This window comes from Aquarana catesbeiana, linkage group LG01, assembly GCF_042186555.1.
Source record: "Aquarana catesbeiana isolate 2022-GZ linkage group LG01, ASM4218655v1, whole genome shotgun sequence".
Classification (NCBI taxonomy): Eukaryota; Metazoa; Chordata; class Amphibia; order Anura; family Ranidae; genus Aquarana; species Aquarana catesbeiana.
Window position 1 is genome coordinate 794,082,087 of NC_133324.1, and position 25,483 is coordinate 794,107,569.

General features: G+C 46.9%; 1 protein-coding gene across 1 annotated transcript in view; it reads left to right on the forward strand.

The window, feature by feature from the left end:
* The first annotated feature begins 7,603 nt into the window (after nucleotides 1–7,603).
* The window catches only part of STOX2 (storkhead box 2), a 308,332-nt gene continuing 290,452 nt past the window's right edge, over nucleotides 7,604–25,483 (forward strand). Inside the window, exon 1 of the mRNA XM_073607045.1 lies at nucleotides 7,604–8,125. Within this exon, the coding sequence (XP_073463146.1) occupies nucleotides 7,792–8,125 (334 nt within the window). The 5' untranslated portion in view covers nucleotides 7,604–7,791. The remainder of the gene's footprint in view (nucleotides 8,126–25,483) is intronic.

Sequence of the window (25,483 nt, forward strand, 5' to 3'; positions counted from 1 at the left end):
TTTGATGGGCACAGTGGTTGCGTTTGAGGGGCAGAGTGGCTACGTTTGATGGTACAGTGGCTACGTTTGATGGCACAGTGGCTACGTTTGATGGCACAGTGGCTGTGTTTGATGGGCACAGTGGCTGCGTTTGATGGGCACAGTGGCTGCGTTTGATGGCACAGTGGCTGTGTTTGATGGGCACAGTGGCTGCGTTTGATTGCACAGTGGCTGCGTTTGATGAGCACAGTAGCTGCGTTTAATGGGTACAGTGGGTGCGTTTGATGGCACAGTGGCTGTGTTTGATGGCACAGTGGCTGCGTTTGATGGGCACAGTGGGTGTGTTTGATGGCACAGTGGCTGCGTTTGATGGCACATTGGCTGCGTTTGATGGGCACAGTGGCTGCATTTGATGGGCACAGTGGCTACGTTTGATGGCACAGTGGCTACGTTTGATGGTACAGTGGCTGTGTTTGATGGGCACAGTGGCTGCGTTTGATTGCACAGTGGCTGCGTTTGATGGGCACAGTGGCTGTGTTTAATGGGCAGAGTGGGTGCGTTTGATGGCACAGTGGCTGCATTTAATGGCACAGTGGCTGCGTTTGATGGGCACAGTGGGTGCATTTGATGGCACAGTGGCTGCGTTTGATGGCACAGTGGCTGCGTTTGATGGGCACAGTGGCTGCGTTTGATGGCACAGTGGGTGCATTTGATGGCACAGTGGCTGCGTTTGATGGGCACAGTGGCTGCGTTTGATGGGCACAGTGGTTGCGTTTGATGGGCAGAGTGGCTACGTTTGATGGTACAGTGGCTACGTTTGATGACACAGTGGCTACGTTTGATGGTACAGTGGCTGTGTTTGATGGGCACAGTGGCTGCATTTGATGGGCACAGTGGCTGCGTTTGATGGCACAGTGGCTGTGTCTGATGGGCACAGTGGCTGCGTTTGATTGCACAGTGGCTGCGTTTGATGGGCACAGTGGCTGCGTTTAATGGGCACAGTGGGTGCGTTTGATGGCACAGTGGCTGCGTTTGATGGCACAGTGGCTGCGTTTGATGGGCACAGTGGGTGTGTTTGATGGCACAGTGGCTGCGTTTGATGGCACAGTGGCTGCGTTTGATGGGCACAGTGGCTGCGTTTGATGGGCACAGTGGCTACGTTTGATGGCACAGTGGCTACGCTTGATGGTACAGTGGCTGTGTTTGATGGGCACAGTGGCTGCGTTTGATTGCACAGTGGCTGCGTTTGATGGGCACAGTGGCTGCGTTTAATGGGCACAGTTGGTGTGTTTGATGGCACAGTGGCTGCGTTTGATGGCACAGTGGCTGCGTTTGATGGGCACAGTGGGTGTGTTTGATGGCACAGTGGCTGCGTTTGATGGCACAGTGGCTGCGTTTGATGGGCACAGTGGCTGCGTTTGATGGGCACAGTGGCTACGTTTGATGGCACAGTGGCTACGTTTGATGGTACAGTGGCTGTGTTTGATGGGCACAGTGGCCGCGTTTGATGGGCACAGTGGCTGCGTTTGATGGCACAGTGGCTGTGTTTGATGGGCACAGTGGCTGCGTTTGATTGCACAGTGGCTGTGTTTGATGGGCACAGTGGCTGCGTTTAATGGGCACAGTGGGTGCGTTTGATGGCACAGTGGCTGCGTTTGATGGCACGGTGGCTGCGTTTGATGGGCACAGTGGGTGTGTTTGATGGGCACAGTGGCTGAGTTTGATGGGCACAGTGACTGCGTTTGATGGCACAGTGGGTGCATTTGATGGCACAGTGGCTGCGTTTGATGGGCACAGTGGCTGCATTTGATGGGCACAGTGGCTGCGTTTGATGGGCACATTGGTTGCGTTTGATGGGCAGAGTGGCTACGTTTGATGGTACAGTGACTACGTTTGATGGCACAGTGGCTACGTTTGATGGTACAGTGGCTGTGTTTGATGGGCACAGTGGCTGCGTTTGATGGGCACAGTGGCTGCGTTTGATGGCACAGTGGCTGCGTTTGATGAGCACAGTGGCTGCGTTTAATGGGCACAGTGGCTGCGTTTGATGGCACAGTGGCTGCGTTTGATGGGCACAGTGGGTGCGTTTGATGGCACAGTGGCTGCGTTTGATGGCACAGTGGCTGCGTTTGATGGGCACAGTGGCTGCGTTTAATGGGCACAGTGGGTGCGTTTGATGGCACAGTGGCTGCGTTTGATGGGCACAGTGGTTGCGTTTGATGGGCAGAGTGGCTACGTTTGATGGTACAGTGGCTACATTTGATGACACAGTGGCTACGTTTGATGGTACAGTGGCTGTGTTTGATGGGCACAGTGGCTGCGTTTGATGGGCACAGTGGGTGCGTTTGATGGCACAGTGGCTGCGTTTGATGGGCACAGTGGCTGCGTTTGATGGGCACAGTGGCTGCGTTTGATGGGCAGAGTGATTGCGTTTGATGGGCAGAGTGGCTACGTTTGATGGTACAGTGGCTACGTTTGATGACACAGTGGCTACGTTTGATGGTACAGTGGCTGTGTTTGATGGGCACAGTGGCTGCGTTGGATGGGCACAGTGGCTGCGTTTGATGGCACAGTGGCTGTGTTTGATGGGCACAGTGGCTGCGTTTGATGGGCACAGTGGCTGCGTTTTAATGGGCACAGTGGGTGCGTTTGATGGCACAGTGGCTGCGTTTGATGGCACAGTGGCTGCGTTTGATGGGCACAGTGGCTGCGTTTAATGGGCACAGTGGGTGCGTTTGATGGCACAGTGGCTGCGTTTGATGGGCACAGTGGTTGCGTTTGATGGGCAGAGTGGCTACGTTTGATGGTACAGTGGCTACGTTTGATGACACAGTGGCTACGTTTGATGGTACAGTGGCTGTGTTTGATGGGCACAGTGGCTGCGTTTGATGGGCACAGTGGGTGCGTTTGATGGCACAGTGGCTGCGTTTGATGGGCACAGTGGCTGCGTTTGATGGGCACAGTGGCTGCGTTTGATGGGCAGAGTGATTGCTTTTGATGGGCAGAGTGGCTACGTTTGATGGTACAGTGGCTACGTTTGATGACACAGTGGCTACGTTTGATGGTACAGTGGCTGTGTTTGATGGGCACAGTGGCTGCGTTGGATGGGCACAGTGGCTGCGTTTGATGGCACAGTGGCTGTGTTTGATGGGCACAGTGGCTGCGTTTGATGGGCACAGTGGCTGCGTTTTAATGGGCACAGTGGGTGCGTTTGATGGCACAGTGGCTGCGTTTGATGGCACAGTGGCTGCGTTTGATGGCACAGTGGCTGCGTTTTATGGGCACAGTGGCTGCGTTTGATGGGCACAGTGGCTGCGTTTGATGGGCACAGTGGCTGCGTTTGATGGCACAGTGGCTGCGTTTGATGGCACAGTGGCTGCGTTTGATGGGCACAGTGGCTACGTTTGATGGGCACAGTGGTTGCGTTTGATGGGCAGAGTGGCTACGTTTAATGGGCACAGTGGCTGCGTTTGATGGCACAGTGGGTGCGTTTGATGGCACAGTGGCTGCGTTTGATGGGCACAGTGGCTGCGTTTAATGGGCACAGTGGCTGCGTTTGATGGCACAGTGGCTGTGTTTGATGGGCACAGTGGCTGCGTTTGATTGCACAGTGGCTGCGTTTGATGAGCACAGTGGCTGCGTTTAATGGGCACAGTGGGTGCGTTTGATGGCACAGTGGCTGCGTTTGATGGCACAGTGGCTGCGTTTGATGGGCACAGTGGGTGCATTTGATGGCACAGTGGCTACGTTTGATGGCACAGTGGCTGCGTTTGATGGGCATAGTGGCTGCGTTTGATGGCACAGTGGGTGCATTTGATGGCACAGTGGCTGCGTTTGATGGCACAGTGGCTGCGTTTGATGGGCACAGTGGCTGCGTTTGATGGGCACAGTGGTTGCGTTTGATGGGCAGAGTGGCTACGTTTAATGGGCACAGTGGCTGCGTTTGATGGCACAGTGGCTGCGTTTGATGGGCACAGTGGCTGCGTTTAATGGGCACAGTGGGTGCGTTTGATGGCACAGTGGCTGCGTTTGATGGCACAGTGGCTGCGTTTGATGGGCACAGTGGGTGCGTTTGATGGCACAGTGGCTGCGTTTAATGGGCACAGTGGGTGCGTTTGATGGCAAAGTGGCTGCGTTTGATGGCACAGTGGCTGCGTTTGATGGGCACAGTGGCTGCGTTTGATGGGCAGAGTGGCTACGTTTGATGGTACAGTGGCTACATTTGATGACACAGTGGCTACGTTTGATGGTACAGTGGCTGTGTTTGATGGGCACAGTGGCTGCGTTTGTAGGGCACAGTGGGTGCGTTTGATGGCACAGTGGCTGCGTTTGATGGGCACAGTGGCTGTGTTTGATGGGCACAGTGGCTGCGTTTGATGGGCATAGTGGTTGCGTTTGATGGGCAGAGTGGCTACGTTTGATGGTACAGTGGCTACGTTTGATGACACAGTGGCTACGTTTGATGGTACAGTGGCTGTGTTTGATGGGCACAGTGGCTGCGTTGGATGGGCACAGTGGCTGCGTTTGATGGCACAGTGGCTGTGTTTGATGGGCACAGTGGCTGCGTTTGATGAGCACAGTGGCTGCATTTAATGGGCACAGTGGGTGCGTTTGATGGCACAGTGGCTGCGTTTGATGGCACAGTGGCTGCGTTTGATGGGCACAGTGGGTGCGTTTGATGGCACAGTGGCTGCGTTTGATGGGCACAGTGGCTGCGTTTGATGGCACAGTGGGTGCGTTTGATGGCACAGTGGCTGCGTTTGATGGGCACAGTGGCTACGTTTTATGGGCACAGTGGTTGCACTTGATGGGCAGAGTGGCTACGTTTAATGGGCACAGTGGCTGCGTTTGATGGCACAGTGGCTGCGTTTGATGGGCACAGTGGCTGCGTTTAATGGGCACAGTGGCTGAGTTTGATGGCACAGTGGCTGTGTTTGATGGGCACAGTGGCTGCGTTTGATTGCACAGTGGCTGCGTTTGATGAGCACAGTGGCTGCGTTTAATGGGCACAGTGGGTGCGTTTGATGGCACAGTGGCTTCGTTTGATGTACACAGTGGGTGCGTTTGATGGCACAGTGGCTGAGTTTGATGGCACAGTGGCTGTGTTTGATGGGCACAGTGGCTGCGTTTGTTGGGCACAGTGGCTGCGTTTGATGGCACAGTGGGTGCGTTTGATGGCACAGTGGCTGTGTTTGATTGCACAGTGACTGTGTTTGATGGGCACAGTGGCTGCGTTTGATGGGCACAGTGGTTGCGTTTGATGGGCAGAGTGGCTACGTTTAATGGGCACAGTGGCTGCGTTTGATGGCACAGTGGCTGTGTTTGATGGGCACAGTGGCTGCGTTTCATGGGCACAGTGGCTGCGTTTATTGGGCACAGTGGGTGTGTTTAAAGGCACAGTGGCTGCGTTTGATGGCACAGTGGCTGCGTTTGATGGGCACAGTGGGTGCATTTGATGGCACAGTGGCTGCGTTTGATGGCACAGTGGCTGCGTTTGATGGGCTCAGTGGGTGCGTTTGATGGCACAGTGGCTGCGTTTGATGGGCACAGTGGCTGCGTTTGATGGCACAGTGGGTGCGTTTGATGGCACAGTGGGTGCGTTTGATGGCACAGTGGCTGCGTTTGATGGGCACAGTGGCTACGTTTGATGGGCACAGTGGTTGCGTTTGATAGGCAGAGTGGCTACGTTTAATGGGCACAGTGGCTGCGTTTGATGGCACAGTGGCTGCGTTTGATGGGCACAGTGGCTGCGTTTAATGGGCACAGTGGTTGCACTTGATGGGCAGAGTGGCTACGTTTAATGGGCACAGTGGCTGCGTTTGATGGCACAGTGGCTGCGTTTGATGGGCACAGTGGCTGCGTTTAATGGGCACAGTGGCTGCGTTTGATGGCACAGTGGCTGTGTTTGATGGGCACAGTGGCTGCGTTTGATTGCACAGTGGCTGCGTTTGATGAGCACAGTGGCTGCGTTTAATGGGCACAGTGGGTGCGTTTGATGGCACAGTGGCTTCGTTTGATGTACACAGTGGGTGCGTTTGATGGCACAGTGGCTGAGTTTGATGGCACAGTGGCTGCGTTTGATGGGCACAGTGGCTGCGTTTGTTGGGCACAGTGGCTGCGTTTGATGGCACAGTGGGTGCGTTTGATGGCACAGTGGCTGTGTTTGATTGCACAGTGGCTGTGTTTGATGGGCACAGTGGCTGCGTTTGATGGGCACAGTGGTTGCGTTTGATGGGCAGAGTGGCTACGTTTAATGGGCACAGTGGCTGCGTTTGATGGCACAGTGGCTGCGTTTGATGGGCACAGTGGCTGCGTTTAATGGGCACAGTGGGTGTGTTTAAAGGCACAGTGGCTGCGTTTGATGGCACAGTGGCTGCGTTTGATGGGCACAGTGGGTGCATTTGATGGCACAGTGGCTGCGTTTGATGGCACAGTGGCTGCGTTTGATCGGCACAGTGGGTGCGTTTGATGGCACAGTGGCTGCGTTTGATGGGCACAGTGGCTGCGTTTGATGGCACAGTGGGTGCGTTTGATGGCACAGTGGGTGCGTTTGATGGCACAGTGGCTGCGTTTGATGGGCACAGTGGCTACGTTTGATGGGCACAGTGGTTGCGTTTGATAGGCAGAGTGGCTACGTTTAATGGGCACAGTGGCTGCGTTTGATGGCACAGTGGCTGCGTTTGATGGGCACAGTGGCTGCGTTTAATGGGCACAGTGGCTGCGTTTGATGGCACAGTGGCTGTGTTTGATGGGCACAGTGGCTGCATTTGATTGCACAGTGGCTGCGTTTGATGAGCACAGTGGCTGCGTTTAATGGGCACAGTGGGTGCGTTTGATGGCACAGTGGCTGCGTTTGATGGCACAGTGGCTGCGTTTGAGGGGCACAGTGGCTGCGTTTAATGGGCACAGTGGGTGCGTTTGATGGCACAGTGGCTGCGTTTGATGGCACAGTGGCTGCGTTTGATGGCACAGTGGCTGCGTTTGATGGGCACAGTGGCTGCGTTTAATGGGCACAGTGGGTGCGTTTGATGGCACAGTGGCTGCAATTGATGTTTTTTTTTTTTTTTTTCAGTTTATTTGCGCCCCCCCACAAAAAAAAATTTGAGCACCAGCCGCCACTGGGGGTCGCTGTACTAACATCGAATAGTTAGTACACAGACCTCCTTGTGAGCTGCTCAGTTTCTTTCAGTGGGCTGGGCTGTGTGTACCGGGCTTAAGACAGGAGATGTGGTCCCCAAGTGAAAACAGAGGGAAGAAAGCAAGAAAACTCATGGAGCCATCACATCTAATAATTTGTAAACTGATAAATCAAATGTTTGTGGCTTATTAATGTATTTTCTATAAGTTTACACTTTGATTGTAATACCTCTGATTTCTAATGTGATGAGTGCTTGGTGCTCCCTGCAGTGACAGGAGAGGAAGTCACACTTCCCATTCTCTATGACATAATCCCACTGAAAAGACAGGAGAGGAAGGAGGGGATTCCCAGGGACAGGTCAGGCCAGGCTGGGGTGCTGTGCGCACTAGCGGCCAGCAGGGTGCGCCGGTAGTCAGCTGTCAGCGGAGGGTTGGGGGCGTGTCTGTGTGTCCATAAATCAGTACTGTATGAGCCACCTGTACATTCCTCCCGGGACATGTGAGCCCGGTCCGGGGACAGTGTGCTCAGTGCCGGACACTATGGCGAGTCGGGTCATGTCACAGCGCTCGCTCCCCTCCCCCGTCCATAGTAATGATGACTAGATCATAGTTGCCAGTCCTGCCATGCTCTCCTCCAGGGACCGGCTGTGTCCTGTGTAGCTGAGTCCGGTCACCATGCCCCTCCAGATGGAGCCGGCTCTGCAGATCGCTCCGCACTCCCTGGCTGTGGTCCTCAGTCACAAGGACCCCGCGGAGAGACTGGCCGCGGAGCGCCGGCTCCACACACACCATGTGGGCTACGAGATCTTCGCCGACTTCAAAGCCGAGAACATGCAACACTTCTGGAACAAGAGGGTGACCTCCGCCATCGCAGAGACCTTCTTCCTGGGATGGATCGATGAACATGTCCTACTGATCCGGGGCAAGGAGGAGCACCTCGGGGTGCTGAGAGAAGGTTGGGTGAGGAGATCGCTCAAACCTCCCCCGGGGTTCCATATCAAGTATCTGGGTAAGATCACCGACATCCATCGCACTGTGTATGGGGGCATTGATGGGGCAGACACGGAGAACACCCATAACACTGTGTATGGGGGCATTGATGGGGCAGACATGGATGGAGAACGCCCATCACACTGTGTATGGGGGCATTGATGGGGCAGACATGGATGGAGAACGCCCATCACACTGTGTATGGGGGCATTGATGGGGCAGACATGGATGGAGAACACCCATCGCACTATGTATGGGGGCATTGATGGGGCAGACATGGATGGAGAACACCCATCGCACTATGTATGGGGGCATTGATGGGGCAGATATGGATGGAGAACGCCCATCGCGTTGTGTATGGGGGCATTGATGGGGCAGACAATGATGGAGAACACCCATCGCACTATGTATGGGGGCATTGATGGGGCAGACATGGCGACCACCCATCGCACTGTGTATGGGGGCATTGATGGGGCAGACATGGATGGAGAATGCCCATCTGGGGGCATTGATGGGGCAGACATGGATGGAGAATGCCCATCGCACTGTGTATGGGGGCATTGATGGGGCAGACATGGAGAACGCCCATCACATTGTGTATGGGGGCATTGATGGGGCAGACATGGAGAACACCCATCACACTGTGTATGGGAGCATTGATGGGGTAAACATGGAGAACACCCATCGCACTGTGTATGGGGGCATTGATGGGGTAAACATGGAGAACACCCATCGCACTGTGTATGGGGGCATTGATGGGGTAGAAATGGCGACCACCCATCGCACTGTGTATGAGAGCATTAATGGGGTAAACATGGAGAACACCCATCACTTTGTGTATGGGGGCATTGATGGGGTAAGCATGGAGAACACCCATCGCACTGTGCATGATCGCATTGATGGGGTAGAAATGGTGACCACCCATCACACTGTGTCTGGGGGCATTGATGGGGTAAACATGGAGAACACCCAGCACACTGTGTATGGGGGCATTTATGGGGCAGAAATAGATGGAGGACACTCATTGAACTTGGTATGGGGGGCATTGATGGGGCAGACATACACTATATTACCAAAAGTATTGGGACACCTGCCTTTACACGCACATGAACTTTAATGGCATCCCAGACTTAGTCCGTAGGGTTCAATATTTAGTTGGCTCACCCTTTGCAGCTATAACAGTTTCAACTCTTCTGTTGAAGGAGTGTGTCTATGGGAATGTTTGACCATTTTTCCAGAACCGCATTTGTGAGGTCAGGCACTGATGTTGGACGAGAAGGTCTGGCTCGCAGTCTCCACTCTAATTCATCCCAAAGGTGTTCTATGACCTGTTAAGGTCAGGACTGTGTGCAGGCCAGTCAAGTTCCTCCATCCCAAACTCGCTCATCCATGTCTTTATGGACCTTGCTTTGTGCACTGGTCCAAATCATTTGGTGAAGGGAGGATTAAGGTGTGGGGTTATTTTTTTAGGGGTTGGGCTTGACCCCTTAGTTCTAGTGAAGGGAACTCTTAGGCTAATTTCACACTGAGGTATTTTTCAGGTGCTAAAGGGCTTAAAAGAGCACCTGTAAAGCGCCTGAAAAACGCCTCCTCTGCAGCTCCAGTGTGGGAGCCCGAGTGCTTTCATACTGGAGTAGTGCGCTTGCAGGACGGGAAAAAAAGAACCTGCAACAGCATCTTTGGGGCGTTGCGGGAGCGGTGAATATACCGCTCCTAAAACGCCCATGCCATTGAAATCAATGGCCAGAACTTCCGAAGCGCCCGCAAAGCGATTTGGCAGCGGCGCTTTGTGAGCGCTTTTAAGCCTTTTTCGTCCACTAGCGGGTGCTTAAAGCTTCCCGATAGTGGCCAAAAAGCACGGCTAAAAGGATGGTAAACCACCGCTAAAACTAGCGGCGCTTTACAGCTGACTACCTCCGCCCCAGTGTGAAAGCGACCTTAAGGTGTAAGCATACCAAGACATGTTAGACAATTTCATGCTCGCAACTTTGTGGGCACTTTGAGGATGACCCCTTCCTGTTCCAACATGACTGCACACCAGGGCACAAAGCAAGGTCCATAAAGACATGGATGAGTGAGTATGGGGTGGAGGGATTCAATTCAACCCAATAGAACACCTTTGGAATGAATTAGAGCGGAGATTGCGAGCCAGGCCTTCTCGTCCACATCAGTGCCTGACCTCACAAATGCACTTCTGGAAGAATGGTCAAACACTCCCATAGATGCACTCCTAAACCTTGTGGACAGCCTTCCCAGGAGAGTTGAAGCTGTTATAGCTGCAAAGGGTGAACCAACGCAATATTGAACTCTACAGACTAAGACTGGGATGCCATTAAAATTCATGTGCGTGTGAAGGCAGGCATCCCAATACTTTTGACAATATAGTGTCTGTAATCTGCAATGCGTTTTTTTTTTTGTTTGTTTTTTGTTTTTTTTGTACTTGATGACCAGGCCTATTTTTGACACTTGTTGCTTATAAGTTAAAATCAGTATTTTTTGTTAGGAAATTACTTAGAACCCCCAAACATTCTATATATTTTTTTTAGCAGGGACCTTAGAGAATAAAATGGTCGTTGCAATATTTTATGTCACACTGTATTTGCGCAGCGGTCTTTCAAACACAATTCATTTGGAGAAAACACACTTCAATGAATTAAAAAAAAAAACGAATCAGTATAGTTACTCAAATTTGTTTTGTATAATGTGAAAGATGATGTTACGCTGAGTAAATAGATACCTAACATGTTATGCTTTGAAATTCCGGACACTCATGGAATGGCGACAAACTGCGGTACTTACATTTTTTTACTGGTTACCCATTTAGATTTATAAAGGAGTTCTTGTGCTAGAATTATATCTCTCGCTCTAACGATTGCGGTGATATCTCACGTGTGATTTGAACACTGTTTTACGGGCGCTACTTACGTTTGCATTCTCTTTGGAGTGCGAGCGCAGAGGGATGGGGCACTTTAAACATTTTTTTTATTATTATTTATTTTACACTGCGCCTTTTTACATTTTTTTTATATCACTTTTATTGCTGTCACAAGGAATAAAAACATCCCGTGTGACAGCAATCTCTATAAGACCCTAAATCCCTCCTTTGCACTTAAAAGCATTGAAAATGCCAAGTTTGGCCATTTTGAATACTAAAATTTTTTTATAAATTTGGCACCTTTTAAGTTTTTAGTAAACCAGGAGTGAGGTTGTCACATCACTTCCAAGTTTCTAGATCTGGGACCCAATCAATGCCGGCTTTGTTCGGGTCTCCTGCCAGCTGGCGGACGTGCCGATTGGACGCGCCGGCCTCCCGGTAGGACCCACTGCTTGTGATAACGATTGAGCGGCTGCTTAGCCGCATCAATTGTTATCACAAGAAAGCAGACCATCGGCTCTAAAAAAGGTATTGGGGTGATGGCTGCAGCTGCAGGCATCACCCCGGTACAACCACTTGTAGCAAAATGATGTACAGGTATGTGATTTTGCGGCAAGTCTTCCCTGATGAGCTGCTGTGTGTTATGACGCATTAGGTATCATTCACATGGGCGTACTACAGTGTATAGGTGTTTTATATATCCCTGCGCAGGCAGTCTCATTCATGTCAATTTGGGATGCAGCGTTTGCATGAACACAAACTCCCAATTTGACTCCAGCACAGAAGTAAAATTGGGAACAGTGGCTGTGTCCATGCAGCCGCTCGATCCCAATTGACATGAATGGGACTGACTGCATGGGGATGCACGGAACACCTGTGCATCCCCGTTAGGGTAGACAAGGCCTTCGCATGGGCATACGCTATGTTATACGCTATAGTACGCCTGTGTGAACGAGGCCTTACAGTGTCAGAATGTGCTGCGCAGAAATGCAACGTTTTATTTTTTTTTCAGCACATACCAACGCAGTACAGTGTTGTGACCTTAACACAAAGCACATGAGGTAAATTGCCTTGTTTTTGGCCAGAACTGTTATTAAGAGTGGGCCCTTGATCATTCTCTACGCCAGTGTTTCTCAACTCCAGTCCTCAAGGCGCCCCAACAGGTCATGTTTTCAGGCTTCCCATTATTTTGCACAGGTGATGTAATCAGTTTCACTGCCTTAGTAATTACCACAGCTATTTCATTTGAGGGAAATCCTGAAAACATGACCTGTTGGGGCGCCTTGAGGACTGGAGTTGAGAAACCCTGCTCTACGCAACCAAAAGTAAAAAAAAAAAAGTTTGGCCTTAGATGCACTTTAGGGGCTCGTGTTCATGGATGCCTGGGGCCGTGCAATATAAAATTCAGGCACATTCCACCAGCGTACAGTTGTCTGATAGACATGAATGGCCTACGCGGCTGCATGCGAGTATACATTGGTACTTGTGCAAACCTGCATATGCGTACAGCTGTAAAACCCTGAATGCAGTGTGTATACAGCCATGTAAGCCATTCATGTCTGAGGCACCTGTGGCTACAGTGTGGGGAAATGGACCTGAACAGCCCCAGGTAGTTATGTGCATGAGCCCTAAACTGAATTGCATGGTGGCTTTTTATTCAGACATGGACTAGCAACGTGGAACGCTGGAATTCATGAAATGCCTGGTGTAATGATTTATACTTATCCCTCCCTTGTCCCCAGTGTTGTGTATTGTGTATTGTTCAGCAGGTTTACTGCTAACTTCCTTAAAGCCAAACCCCTGACAAAACTTTCTTTTGTTTTAGATAGAAGGGAGGATTGGGATTTCTGTCAGGTCTGTTTTCTGGGTTCCCATGGAGAATTTTTTTCTTCACATCCTGTCCCTGAAATACTGTGTCACCGAGACAGAAAAGTGAAATCTCTTCATTGGAGACACAGAAGCACCAAAACCACTTTATTAGTAGAGTGTAGAAAGGCAAAATCTCGGTGACATTTTATATTTTGTGTTTTCAGGTTCCAGTGTCCAATATTCCCTTTATTTTTATGGTGTTTGCTTTAAAACGGGGAAGGAAATCTCCTCATTGGAGTTAGTGACACCAATAAAAACCATTTTGACCATTCCCTACTCCATGTAAAACAAAGAAACGTGTTGGCGGGGGTTGGTCTTCATTTATTATTTGGTCACATTCATTTATGTATTGTATTCATTTGTTTATATAGCGCTAAACCATTTCTGCCGCACATTACAGGAAAGTGTAGAACTGATTAGAATTGGTGTCGGACTCCTAAGGGCTCATTCGCGCGCGTCCAGCTGCTAGTGTACATTGTGTATGGGGTAGCGTGATGCATTGTTACAATGCATCATACTGTTTACTTTTTCTTTTACATTTTTTTTTTTTTTACTTTTGATAGACATTTTAACTCTGTGCATCACGTTATATTGTGTTGTGCCACAAAGTGCTGCATAAAAAAATGCATCTTGTTCTACTTTTTTCAGCATACACTAATGCAGTGTTGCCCAAAAGGGCAGGTGTGACCAGGTCTTAAAGGTGCTTTACATACAGCTGTAGGCCTCATTCACATATGTGCTTAGGCCTGTAGTCCATGAATAGGTTGTGTGTTTACGTGGCTTCAGCCGCCAGGTGCTTTGTTCAGACAGCTCATTCAAGTCTATGGGGATGCACGGACACGGCTACTCGTCCCAATATGACAGGTGTGTGGGGTGCAGGGGAGCGGCCCTGGACGCACACTGTCGCTATATACACACAGCCCATCCAGAGACTTTGGGATGCTGCTCCCAATCTGATATCTGTGCGGGTGCATGGCCCTGACAGTGTCTGTGTCAATGCAGCTGCTGCATCCTAATCGACATCCATTAGACAGCCTGCATGGGGATGCACCGAACAGCTCCATGGATGCACACTTTAGTTTCTCCTGTGTGAATGATGCCTATGTGTGCGCACACACACACACCCCCTCCTACACTGGGACTCTACCAATATATTTCTATTATGTGGATGGAAGATAGAGCATCCTAGACACATGCAGGCTTTATATTGCAGGGCTGTATTTTTGCACCCATCCGGCATTATACTTATTCAGTGTACTGCAACTGTTTGTGCTTATGTTACAGGGCATTACATTTTTAAATGTTAGTCATATGTAATAAGTGATCTTGCAAGTTGAACTCTATCCATTGAATGGAGAAGGGTTAGAACATCTGTCAGGTTTTTTACAGTTATCTATTTCTCATTGCAGAGATTCTTTAACTACAGCTTCCTGTTCTGGCGCTGCAACAGGATGTCCAAGGAAATGTCACAATGTGAGAGGAAAATCACAACTTTGACAGCTGTCACTGAAACGCCGTCTACATTGGACATTTCCCCTCTGTTCCAGTGACAGCTTTGAGACCCCTTTTTTACACGGGCGATCTGATCAGGTCCACCTTTAGTTTTTTCAGGCAGACCTGATCGAATGGTCCATGTATCCCTATGAACCGGCAGGTATAAATGAACTTGTGTCTGTTCACACCCACCTACCTCTATTTTGAACCGGAAGGGGATCCATCCTCCTCTGTCCAGCAGATCGGATCAGAGAGCAGTCAGATGTAACCGTACAGCCGGTTTGTTTACTCCCAGATGCCTTAGGCCTCATGTACACTGCTGCTGGTAAACGGACGTTCAGAGGCAGTTGGATGCTTTTTTCAGCTGCCCCTGAATTTATCCAATGTTATCTTATGTGTACATGTACACAGGTTCGTTTAATGTCCTTTTTATGCAGTTGCGTTTAGAGGCTTTTCTTTGAAGGCAAAAAAATTAGTTCAGACGCTGAAGTTTCAGATGCCAAATGCGTCTAAATACGGTACCGCTCTATTTTTTTTTTACATTTCAAAACTTAAAAATGATAGCAAATGATGAAAAACCACAAAAAAAAATTACATATTTTAAAAACTTGTAATTGCTTGCAATGCTTCATAGACCATTTATATACCCCTAATGAGCCCATGATCCAATCCAATACACCACTAGCATTGCTGTTAGCCAAATTAGAATTGGAATTTGACCTATATGTTGTTAGATTTGAACCAGATGACCCCACCATTGAGCTTGACCCACCGACTTGATCAAACATAGTTGCATGAAATTTAATATCTGGCTTTTTTAATTTCCTCACATATGCTCATTATGGGATCCATGGTAAAAGCCCTGAAATTGAGGTAGATACAAGTACACTGCTGCTCTCTCAGCTGCTGCTACTCACTCTGGTCTCACAGAATGGCTGAAATAGTTAAATAATACTGTTTTTTGTACTTTGGGAGGGTCTTATGATGTTATCTTAAATAAACGCTCCTAGACGCGAATGCGGCATTCAAACGCGACAAAATGGGCGTTTTTAAACGCCGGTTTCAAGCTGTCAAAAAAATTGTTCAGAAAAGGTTGCCTCAGTATCCTGTGTACATTAGGCATTAGAGCAGCAGCTCTGTCTGTGTCCACTCTGCATAAACTGAGCAGATATGGACTATCTGCCTGCTCTCCTCAGCAGGGAATCAGTGGACAGATCCCCTGCTGAGCAAATCTGATCCCGCCCGTGGGCCTTAAATGTTGTATACCAGAAGCTGCAGCAAAACCTGAAAGATTCTACTTTGGAAAAAAAAAATTTGGCTAAAATTCCACTGTAATATCACTGGAGACTTCTATCATACATAGGGTCTGGAGTACCCTATGAAAACCTAAACACAGCCCAGGTCATTTGTCTTTTTTTTTTTTTTCAGTTTACATTATTTTAATTTTAGACGCCAACAAACATGGTTTTCTGAGCAGGATTGTTTGCACTAAGCTTACCTCGAGCATAAAGCCTACATTGTAGTAGTGCTATCTGTTTCATCGACTTGTTGTATCTGCTCATGTTTTATTGGGACAGTGCTGGTGTGAGTATTGTGTTTCATTGCCTTGCTGATCTAAGCATATTATGTGTGCTCTGTCATTATAAATCAGTGTACACCTTTTGTAAAGAACAAATGACTTGGCACGGACCCCTGGGTTTCATCGGATTAGAGAGCAGATTCGGTTTCATCAGCCCTGAGGGTCTTGAAGAACAGGTGACTGTTTCTATGTAGGCCCAGTGGAAGCAGCTGATATGGTGACCCATCTTTGATTGGTGTGGTCAATGGTGATCTCTGATCTGACCAATCCATCTTTTACAAGATCAGACCTGTAAAATCTGTCATTTCAGAGCGCAGTACTGAAATGTGATCATACTTGACATACATGTCGTGTCTATTTAGTTGCCTAGACTTGTTTGATCTACTTTTTGGTGATAGATAACTTTATTGTTGCCTGGGGGCAGCTATAATTTGCAATTAGTCATGTTAGTTTTTTTGCATTAACAATGCTTGTATCTTGTTTTACATGTGTTGGAAAGCAAGGTGTGTATTGTCTAGTGTTATCAATGGGAGCATATTTAAAAGAATAGTCCACCTTTGTGAACAGGTCTCATGTTGCACCCATATTTAGGGTGCAGCATAAAACATAGTCACATTCCCGAATCCACCTCCCTCAAAACACCTTTTTACTTACCTGAATTGAGAGGTGCTTCTTCTCTTCCTGGAACATCTCTCCTCTTTTTTTTTTTTTTTTTGTTTTTAATTAACAGTCGCTGTGTTAAGCAATCACATATTGATTTACAGGGATCTGTGAAATGTAGGCTACAATACCCATCCTCCACGGTGGTAGGGGGACTTGTAAATGTCAATGGAGAACACAAGGACGGTGACGGCCTGCACCTGTATTCCAACTTTTCTTTTCCTCCTTCTCCGTGAAAAAGGGTCCTTAACTCCGTATAGATAAGGGGAAGATTCTTTAGGAGCCTCTACATGGCACCTCTGATGCAATGGTCATGTTGCAAAATTTTGCAGTCTTCAATGGAAAAACATAATAAATGTGCATTTTTTTAAAATATTCTTAATGTGAGTGCATTTATAAAAAAAAAATTGCTTAATGCTTTTAAAGTGTTTGAAAACCCTAAAATAGAACTTTTGGTCTGTGAAATATACTGTTGAAAGTGTTGGCTATATTTGTTCAATAAGTCCAAAAAATACGCATTGATCAGGTGAGAAATTCAGAGTTGTCTTGTGCACACTGTTATCACAATGAGCCTAATTAGCCTTCCTAGATCTTCTCTTGGGAGATGAGAGCATGGGTTGGTTTGAGTAGTTCAGCAAAAGACAACTGGGCAGGGCTGACACCATTATGTCCACAAAAGACCTGAGAGGACTTGAAAGCTGAGTGCTTTTTTAGTGGAGCATTGCTAATACCCAAGCTTGCATGCCATTTTGTAGGACAGAAAGGCCTTTGCACTTGTGTTTGGATATTTAAGATTTGGAGAAGTTTATCCAAAACCTCTTACTTTTCAAAGTGGTTACTATAGAAAATGGATCTTCCCATCGTGAGTTTAAGTGTAATAAACAACAGTCATTTTTACACACTGATTGAATTAATCCAATACTTGAAAGAGACTTCGACTTTATATCATATTGCAAATTACAAATAGTACATGAATATGCCATAACTACCTAAAAGTTATAGTAAAGTGAAGCTTATAGCTATAGCTTTGTAATCCAGCCTTGTCTTTGTTCTCATCCTGATCTGACTTGGCAGTTTTGAGAAGTTTTCAAGCATGGGTGTCCAGCTCAGTCTTGAGGGCTCAGGATTCTCTCAAGTTTAGGATTTCTCTTATCAGCGGATGGTGAATTTAGTAAGTTTGGTGGTGTTTTAAATTAATTGGCATCCATTTTCATAGGAATATAGTCTGTTTCTATGTAAATTGGCATCAGTTTTCCCAGAAACATGGGTTGTGTGTGACCCTTGTGAAGCAATAAAAGCCACTCCTAGAAATTAACTACCAGTCTTTGAAAGAGCATGAACAATGACAGTCTTTGGGGATAATGGACAGATCTCCATGTAGCGGGGAGTGTCAGGTTTATAAATGCAATAATTTAATAAATGTCCGTCTCCATTCCCCAGCCCAACACCCTGCAAAAACAAAGGGTGAGGGGTTGCATTAAATTGGAGAGATAGTGAAAACATGCGGGAATCTGTACTCATTTAGTATGTATCAGGAGTAAAAAATGAAAGCTGAGCAGGGGTTGTTGTACCTCCTTTGTAAGAGAACTTTCCCCTACGGCTCGATTCACACAGGGGCAACACGACTTTAACGCGACTTTGCACGGCGACTTCAACGCGGCTTCGGCGCGGCTTCGGCGCGACTTCAGCGCGACTTTAGCAAATTACAACGCGACTTCAAGTCGCCTCCAGGACAGGCGACTTCGGCTGTGGCCAATCACAGGACAATCAGCTCTCTGGGAGGGAGGGGTTTTCCCTGCAAAGTCGCTTGACTTTGAGAGAGAGATCCGACTTGTAGGCGACTTCAATTGATTTCTATGGTACAGGTCGCCTACCAAGTCGGATCCAAGTAGTACAGGGAGTACGCTCTGAAGTCGGAGCGACTTCAGTAGTGTCTATTAAGACGCTCCCATTCACTTAAATGTGAATCTCTTTCTGGGGCGACTTGAGGGCGTACAAGTCGGATCCCAAGTCGTCCCAGTGTGAACCGACCCTACCTGTGTTAATGATTTCTCTGACAAAGACAAAATACCTGTGCCCCTTCCCGTGTCCCATAGTGTGACGTGCAGACCTAAGTGACCTATCACCACCAACTTGTCAGGTTGATGACAGGGTCATGTTTAAGCTTTTATAGGTCAAGTTGTTCATGAATTGTTGGAACAACTTTTTCAAGTAATAATCTGTAATTAACAAAAGAGAAGAAATGCTACAATATTTTTTCAATATATAAGATATATTTAATAATTTTGTATTTGGCGCTAGACTCATTTTATCAGTGTTGGATAAAATCCACTAAAGCATGTCCAATTCACACTACAATTCTGCTAGTTTGACAGGTTAATTGCATTTAATCATTGTATTATGGAGATGGAATGTGTTTCTTGTGTCATGCCTTATTGCAAAGCTCAACAAAAGAACCCTGCTCGTTGTCAGCCAAATAAAGAGACTTTGCTGGATGCCTCATTGATGCTATCAGCAGACATAGCTGAACAAGTTGGTGCTAGCTGTCCTGTACACTTATTCATCTATTTAGCTAGTCATATACAGTTGTCTGTAAACAATATTTTTACAATGTACCATTAGGCGTCATTCACATGGGTGTACACTGTAATAGCCATGTTTGCCTGCACAAATGTGCACAGATGGTGTGCGTATGGGGCAATGCACTCACACCCGCACGGCTGTGTCCGTGCAATCACGGAGTCCCAATCAATGTGAATGGGACTACCTGTGCTCCATGTGGATGAGGTCTTGAAGCAAAACTCCAGGAATTACTTTTTATTGTCAAAATTGGTCGAACTTGCAATGACGTAATTATCCATGTCTGATATCCAGAGGGCCAAATTATAATCATATCATATCATATAAGTGGTGCTGTGCTCCTAAACCAAACCGTGTTAGTATCTCTTTAGATGTATATAAAAAAAATATTTGCATAAAGACAACAAATCAAAGTATATCAGTGAAAATGCAGTGATAAATCAGTCCATAAACCATCCTTCAGTGCATATTTGCTTGCATGCACTTGATATTTCATCAATAATACTTGTAATCACATCCAAACTTGTGTTTCCTTAATTGGTGTTCACCACTATGTGCTTCAATCATCCGCATGCGTTGGTGATTATCCCCCCATCTGATGTGCCCTCACCTGGGAGATAAGTTCAACCAATGGTCTATATGCGCTTTTTGTCCCTCTCTTGGGATCTATTTTGCAGTTGCACTTCTGTTAACAGCCTTGGGCTGCATTCACACTACAGCTTTTTGAATCGTGGGCAGATCTGACATTTGCCATCGAATTTGACAGCGCTGATGTGTGAATGACAAAACGTGGAACTTGCGTTTGAGATGCAATTTATTTGAATGACACCTCAAATCGTGGTGCAGGTCTGCCACAATTGTCATGCAATAAAACATGCCGCAATCGCGGCAACCCACATCACGGATGTCGCCCAAAAATAGTTCAGGAGCTACTTTGGGGTGACATGCGTCCCGCGATGCGGGTTGCCACGATTGCAGCACATTTTATCGCACAACAATTGTGGCAGACTGTGATTTGAGGTGTCATTCAAATGAATGGCACCTAAAATGCGAGTTTTGTGTTTTGTCATTCACACCTTGGTGCTGTCAAATTGCGGGCAGATCTGCCTGCGATTCAAAACGCTGTAGTGTGCATGCAGCCTTAGGCTGCATGCACACTGGAGCTCAAAAAAGCTTTTTCTGGGCGCTAGATTGCTGCCAGAAAACGCTGGTTGAAAAACACGCTTTCAACAGCGTTTTGTACTAGCGTTTATGTGTGTTTATGAGCGTTAGCGTTTATGGGCGTTTTTAATAAAAATACACAGAGGACACTCCAAAAAGCCCACAATGCACTCCAGAACTCACACAATACATTCAAAAAATAGAACGGCGAACGCTAATTAACGCACGCTTATGAGCGTTTATGCGCGTTTGTCCTTTTTAGCGTTTTTTGTGGTCAGAAAAACGGCACTTTGAATGCGATTTTATGGCTTTCAAAGAACAGCCCATAAACTCCACTGCTGATAAAAGCTAAAAAAACGTCCATGTGTGAATAACATAGAGTGGAGTTTATGGGCTGTTAAAAAAACACCCAAACTCCAAAAAACGGCCGATTATGAGCTCCAGTATGCATGGAGCCTTATGCCGCGTACACACGAGCGGAATTTCGGAAAGAAAGAGTCCGATGGGAGCTTTTCATCGTATATTCCAACCGTGTGTATGCCCATCGGACTTTTTCTGTCGAAAATTCAGACGGACTTAGATAGAGAACATGTTCTATATTTTTCTGATGGAACAAATTACTATCAGAAAAAACGCTCGTCTGTATGCTGTTCCGACGTATCAAAAATGACGCATGCTCTGAAGCAAGTTTGAGACGGAAGCTATTGGCTACTGGCTATTGAACTTCCGTTTTCTAGCCCCATCGTACGTATTGTACGTCACTGCGTTCCGGACGATCGGAATTTATTGTGACCGTGTGTATGCAAGATAGCTTGAACGGAATTCCGGCGGAACTCCATCGGAAAAACCTTCAGAGTTTATTCCGACGGCAAAACCGGTCGTGTGTACGGGGCATTAGACTTAAAATCCTCCTTTATGCTTATCTCCATTCATCCATGTCATAAAAAGAAAAAGCTGAACATAGTGCTCATCCTTTAAAATAAGCGGTTTTATTCAATGCTAAGGTATAAAAACACTCCAGGGGGCCACTAGGGATGCTGAAAACCTCTTTAGTAGTCTGCACTACATAATGATAGTCACAAGTCAGGCTTGCTTAAACTGAAATAAAGTCAGTTTTCAGCCATTTTATTCCGGAATTCAGACTTTATTTTATTGATTGTACCTCACTCCTTTTGGAATGTGATTTTTCCTTTTAAATTATATGTAAATCCAATTAATAAAATCACATATAAAGTTAAAGAAGTGTGGGATTTAAAAAAATAAACATTTATACTTACCCAGGTGGATGCTTCATCAATCCAATGCTGCATCTGGCCCTTGTCGGCTCTACACCGAGAACAGAGCGATCAAAGGCCGCTGACCGCTCAGTTCTCTAGTCCACTCTGAGCACAGAGCAGCGACCGTCAGTCATTGTTCTGTGCGCTGCACTATGGGGGGTGGGGGGTGGGGTGGGGTGGCTGGCTCAGGCTCATCAGCTGTGCGATGAGAGGCTGCATCAGTTGCTGGTTGGGCATCTGGGTGGATCCTGACATTGTCGGGATCCCTACAGAGCCTGGAGCAACTCTGTCTCAGTCTGGGTCACAGGAGTGCAGAACTAAGTGCATTGTGCCCCACAGAAGTATGGCCAAAAGAGCTTTGGCCTTACTACTATAACAGGTCATGTAATTTCAACAGGCTTCTGATGGAGATTACAGGTGTAAAACTCAAGCTTGGTCCACCTGAAATTCCCTTTTGGTCAGTAAGGCTGACCATCATACGGAAGGACCAGTAGGGAGATTTGGTAGTACGCAGCCCAGCTCTACTTTTACAGGAACTGTTGAGATCCATTTGTGTATTTTTTTTTTTTTTTTTTTTTATCATTATATGCTCAGTCAGTCACGTTTTATGACAGCTTTACTTCAAAGCCATGTGATTAAAGTTGAGACCTTATCTATGAGTTGTATGGGCTTCTTTTACAGTCGGTCAAACATGCAGGAAAGTCACCTTGCGATGAGTGTGCTCGGCTTTGCAGGAGTAGATCTAAAGAACCACATTTATAAACTGCACACTGTTATTCCAGTTTCTCCAGATAATCCAAGTACAGTTACTGCTGTAATAATGTCTCTGCTGTAAAACACACATATTGTTAATAGGTTGACAAACCATTTTACAGCATCAGTTTCAACCCTTTCAAGTGTTATCATCATTGAGAAATGTTACCATTCTTTTCCATAAACGTACTTTTACTTTATGACATAATTACTACTTTTGTGTTTATTTGTTGGGTGTGTTTGGTAAACGGTTTTAAAGTGAGATTGTAAAAATGGAAAAAGCTACTTTAAAGCAGAGTTTCACCCAAAAATCTGCTTCCTCCCCCACTCCTATGCCACATTTGGCACCGGTGGGGGGTGGGTACCTGTTTTTGAGAAGGTACACTTCCCTACTTCCGGGAGACAGGCCGCGGCGCCGTCCCTCGGAAGTTCGGCCTCCTTCCTCCGCCGCCGGGCCAGTTAGAAAGCACAGCACGCTTCGCACATGTGCAGCAGGGAACTGGCTTCCCCTACCAGGAATGGCAGCGGCAGCACCTGGGAGTCGATGGAAAATCGGCTGCAGTGCCGACATCACAAGCTCCCTGAACAGGTAAGTGTCCATATATTAAATACTGTAGCTACTGACTTTTATTTTTTTTTTTTTTTTCCCAGGCGGAACTCCTCTTTAACCTAATTTAGATAGATACATGGACAGGTTCTCCCTATCATGTTCTGTGGGGCCTATGACCCCCTCCTCCCTTTTTGGGACGCAAGTCTGAGTCCCGCCGGTTGGTTCAGATTTTCCACAATGGGATGGTACCCCTCTATCTTCAATTATCCCTATTGGATCTATGTCCATTTCTCATTGGTTGGAATATAGTCAGTTGTCCTTTTTCAGCTCCTTACCTTTTAGAGATCTAGTGGTTAGGTAACCCCCTTAGGAGGATCTGTTCCTTTGAGACTCAATGCCTGATTGTACTCTTTCAGTGATGTATAACATCCTTCAGTGTTGTGCACATCTTGATCTTCCTGATTGCGCAGACCATTGGGCAACAGATCTTGATATTTCATTCTCACCAGAAGACTGGAATAAATCGTTTATACTCCCCATTTATCTTTAGCTAGCAGGGCCCATGAGACTAGCTCCAAATTACTATCTAGATGGTACAGGAACCCAACCTTTCTTCATCTTCTCTATCCATTTGTGATAATATCTGCTGGTGTTGTCAGCAGAGTCAGGGTACCCTTACCCACATTTAGTGGGCATGCCCTCCTGTTCATAGGTTCTGGACCTTGATCTCGAAGGTGTATGAAAATCACTGATGTGACTATATCTAAACTCTCCCTAGATAGCACTGCTCTCTGTTATTTTTGGTACTCTCAAACATATGAAGAAAGGCATAGTATGGTATCTTTTAACAGCAGCCTGGGCAGTTATCCATCACCATTGGAAATCGACAGAGGCTCCAACTCTTTTGGAGGGGGTTTTTGAGCTGGACCATATTGAGCAAATGGAGGCCCTTAAAGAGGAGCTCCAGTCTCCCCCCAAAAAATTAAAAGTCAGCAGGTACACATACTGTAGCTGCTGACTTTTAATATAAGGACACTTACCTGTCCAGGGATTCAGCGATGTTGGCACTCGAGCAGATTCTTCATTCCACTTTGGGTACAGGCATCGGGCCTGTTGGGTATGGGAAAGCAGCAGTAAAGTCTTCCAGCTTCACAGTCGGTTTTCTGCTGCGCATGCGCAAGTTTTTCTGCATTTTGTAAATGGTCCCACAGTCTTCAGGGATGTGTGTGTGTACGGGGCTTTAGATACTAAAAATGTGAAGCCAAGCTTCAGCTAATGCTTTTTTAAACAGTTTTATAGCAAACTTCTTTTTTTTTTTTCTTTTTGGGTTAAAGTTTTTACATAAATGAGAGCTGATCATTGTAAGCACCCCTGCTAGTGTTCAATGGTTTTTCTCATCTCTGTAACTGATACATTCTGCAGTAAAGCTTGTTCTTTTGAAAAACAGTCTTATGCCCTGTACACACAGTCGGATTTTCCGACGAAAAATGTGTGATAGGACCTTGTTGTCAGAAAATCCGACCATGTGTAGGCTCCATCACACATTTTCCAACGGAATTTCCGACACACAAAGTTTGAGAGCAGGCTATGAAATTTTCCGACAACAAAATCCGTTGTCGGAAATTCTGATCGTGTGTACACAAATCCGACGCACAAAGTGCCACGCATGCTCAGAATAAATAAAGAGATGAAAGCTATTGGCTACTGCCCCGTTTATAGACCCGACGTACGTGTTTTACGTCACCACGTTCAGAATGATCGGATTTTCCGACAACTTTGTGTGACCGTGTGTATGCAAGACAAGTTTGAGCCAACATCTGTCGGAAAAAATCCTAGAAAATGTCCGATCAATGTCCGACCGTGTGTACGGGGCATTATTGGCAGGTTCACCAGATGAAAAGCCTAAAAAAGAAAATGAATTCAGCCATCACATCTAAGAATTGGTAAACTACAATAAATTAAATGTATTGCTTTTTGGTTTAATACCACTTTCCGACCTAAGGTGCATACAGTGGCCAGTCCCTTAAAGCGGGGTTCCACCCAAATTTTGAACATTATCTCTATGCATTCTCTTCCTTGCCTAGATGCTGACATGCTGTGTAAAAAAATTTAAATCGCCGTAATTACCTTTTTTTTTTTCTAATCTTCTTAGCACTTCCTGGTTTCCCTCCCATGGGAGTAGGCGTGTTTCTAGCCTCTCCTAGACCTCCCACAGTCCCCTGGGAGCTAGTCTCAGGCTTCCCAGCATGCATTGTGCAACAGCGTCATCACAACATCTCGGTGAATGCTGGGAGCACAGCATTCACCGCATCCAGGAAATACATACTTGTGGGCTTCAAATGCCCACAATGAAGATGGAAACCGCCTTCAGTGAATTTTATGTTATTCTTTACAACGAAATCGGTCACAGGCGGACTTATTACACAGAACATGTGAGTAGATAATCATGAGAAGAAAAGTTTGTGAATGAACTCCAAAAAAAAAAAACGATAGATAGGTGGACCCCCGCTTTAATGATCACTTGCTGGAAAGAAATGCTTCAGGGGAAAATGAAGCCATATTTTGCATTGCAGTCTGTG